The 2,952-nt window shown below is 40.8% G+C and overlaps 1 protein-coding gene across 1 annotated transcript; it reads right to left on the reverse strand.

Annotated features, from left to right (window-relative positions):
* Positions 1-1,147: 1,147 nt before the first annotated feature.
* Positions 1,148-2,644, reverse strand: LOC129150697 (heterogeneous nuclear ribonucleoprotein A3-like). Its single transcript, XM_054722977.1, has one exon. The coding sequence runs from the start codon at positions 2,605-2,607 to the stop codon at positions 1,537-1,539; it is 1,071 nt and encodes a 356-aa protein (XP_054578952.1). The 5' UTR covers positions 2,608-2,644; the 3' UTR covers positions 1,148-1,536.
* Positions 2,645-2,952: the final 308 nt, after the last annotated feature.

The raw sequence follows: 2,952 nt of genomic DNA on the forward strand, positions 1-2,952 counted from the left end.
TGGCAAGAATAATATTTGTACACAATCTCAACTTTTGTGATTGAATTACTTAAGGAAAAAAAAAAAAACCCTAAATAGCAAAACAGATATATTAACTATAAATCTGTGAACAAAGACAGCATGCCAACTCATTCAAGCTGATAGCTTGGGTTTGTTGGTTGCATTACGGTGGTCTGGTTACAGCACAACTTACACAGATTAACGTCTCTTTAAAAATAAATGTCTGGTCGTCAGGGAGACAGTCACGTGCTAGAATGTGCATCACGATGTGTAAAGATTTCCTTCAAAACGTTGGTTGACAGTGAAGTTTTTCGTGATAAGCTGATAAGCAGAATTGATGATGCCGCCTGTTCATAATTGTCTAAACTTTAACATTTGTAATTTTCATCTTCTCTCAACAGGTCGTTAGCTATTGAAGGGCAGACTTACTTTTTAATGCTGATTTTGTTGTTAGACAATCTTTAAAGGAAATACCAAATGTAGAGGTGTTAATACACACTTTTCCAAACTAGTTATCCTGGCCAGAAGCAGAAGTTGATATAAATAAAAAAACCTCTGACATGTGGCAGATCGAGATGGAGCAATGGATGTTAGTATTTGAAAATAATCTTTAACCTATAGTCATTTGCAAAAAAATATGCTTAAACTTGGGATAATGAGATATTGTGTGAGGTACGAATACAAATTAATGAGACTTCCTAGAAAAATTATCCAGAGTACTCTACATTTTAAGCTGAAAGTAAGTAAACGGCATGATGAAACATTTGAAAAGTAATTGAAATTCTGAAGAAAACAGATGATCAGCAACGGAGAGAACAACCAAATGTAAAAAGGAGGTTGGTTCCGGTGGAAGGAAGGACCGCCTGCGATGCTGACGGCTCGTCCCCCAGGTCCCAGGGGGCAGACCGCACTGCCCTGGGCGCAGGTCCTGCATTTTCCTCGCCGCCTTCTCCAGACTCCAGTTTACCCAGCGACTCGTTAAGACAGACGAAACCTTTCCATTCAGATGCGCTTCATTTTTCTGCACCTTTAGCATGAAGGCATCATCTAAAATAACGCGAACAAATTCGTTGTCACTGACTTAAAAAATATCTCGTGTAAATGTCCTTTCACATGATTTGTTTCCCATGATAGGGTTTGTTTTTTTTTTGAAAAGTTAAAAATTCCTTAATTTTTTATTCCTGATACCACTACCACAATTTACAGGGCAATATACCTGATGTAATGAAAAGAAAAAGAAAAAGACAAAGCTACAACAGATAAAAGACCTCAGGAATGTACATCTAATTGACACTACATTGCTTTAATCAATAGCTGCACTTTTTGCAAACTGTGGCTATGACAGTCCTGAACAAGAAGGGTTTCCTGTTTAAGCTGCAGTAACTTTTCTGACTATGGATCATCGTTCCTCCTGTGGCAGATTTTTACAGTTCCTCTAATGCATTTGGGACGACTGTCTCAAAGTAACCTGCAGCTTTCCTGACAACTCCTCGCTCTCTCTCCTGCTAAGAACTGTAGCCCTTTTCTGCTGAGTTTTTAGAACCTTCTGCTACCATATCCACCACTTCCACCGCCAGATCCATAACCACCACCATAGGGGCTACCCAAGCTTCTTCCACCAAAACTGCCCCCCTTCATGGGTCCATAATTTGATTGCTGTTGTCCACTGTAATTTCCAAAATCATTATAGTTTCCACCTCCACCATAGTTACCACCAAAATTTCCCCCTTCATTGTAACCATCGTATCCTCCACCACCGCCACCATATCCACCACCTTGGTTTCCATATCCTGGTCCACCACCACCACCATAGCCTCCTCTACTACTATAACCAGGACCACCGCCATAGTTGCCACCATCACCTCCAAATCCATTATATCCACCATCACCTCCTCCATAACTACCTCTGCTGCCACCTCCACCACCGTAGCCTCCTCTTCCACCAAAGTTTCCACCACGGCCAAAGTTACCTCCACCACCTCCAAAGTTTCCTCCCCAACCCATGAAATTGCCAGATCCACCTCCACGGCCTCTTTGTGATCCAGCAGACGGCATTTCTTGTTTGGAAAGGGCCTTTTTCACTTCACAATTATGCCCATTAATAGTGTGGTATTTCTGAACAACAATTTTATCAACTGTATCATGATCATCAAAAGTTACAAAAGCAAATCCTCTTTTTTTCCCACTCTGCCTGTCCTCCATAACTTCTATGGTTTCAATCTTGCCATACTTTTCAAAGTAGTCTCTCAAATTATATTCTTCTGTATCTTCTTTAATACCACCAACAAAAATTTTCTTCACTGTTAGATGGGCACCAGGTTTTACAGAATCCTCTCTAGAAACAGCTCTCTTTGGTTCCACTACACGCCCATCAACCTTGTGTGGTCGAGCACACATTGCTGCATCCACCTCTTCAACACAAGAGTAAGTCACAAAACCAAAGCCCCGGGAACGTTTTGTTTGGGGGTCTCTCATCACCACACAATCTGTGAGTGTGCCCCATTTCTCAAAATGTTCTCTTAAACTGTCATCTGTAGTTTCACAGCTCAGACCACCAATAAACAGTTTTCTCAACTGCTCTGGTTCCTGAGGCTCATGACCCTCCATTTTGAGACCAGACTCGCCTCTTCCAACTCGAGTTCAATATGGGACCGAGAGGCCATGATAGGGTTTTAACATAACCATTTAAGAACTGAAAATCAACTTACATGACTTATACTGTCAGTATCATCTCTTTGTCTTACCAGAGTAGATTGCCACTATGGGATTTCGTATTCGAGATCATTTCAAGGCGACACGGTTCGGTATTACCTGCACAGTTAGTGAAAAGTCAGTCACCTCCCCTAGATATCTTCAGAAAAAAGGGCAATAATGAGGATATAGCATTCTTTTATTCTAACAGCAGATAATAAAAGGATTGGCTTTCCTATATTAATTGATATTATGTCAAGA

The sequence above is a fragment of the Eptesicus fuscus genome, chromosome 11 (genome assembly GCF_027574615.1).
Source record: "Eptesicus fuscus isolate TK198812 chromosome 11, DD_ASM_mEF_20220401, whole genome shotgun sequence".
Classification (NCBI taxonomy): Eukaryota; Metazoa; Chordata; class Mammalia; order Chiroptera; family Vespertilionidae; genus Eptesicus; species Eptesicus fuscus.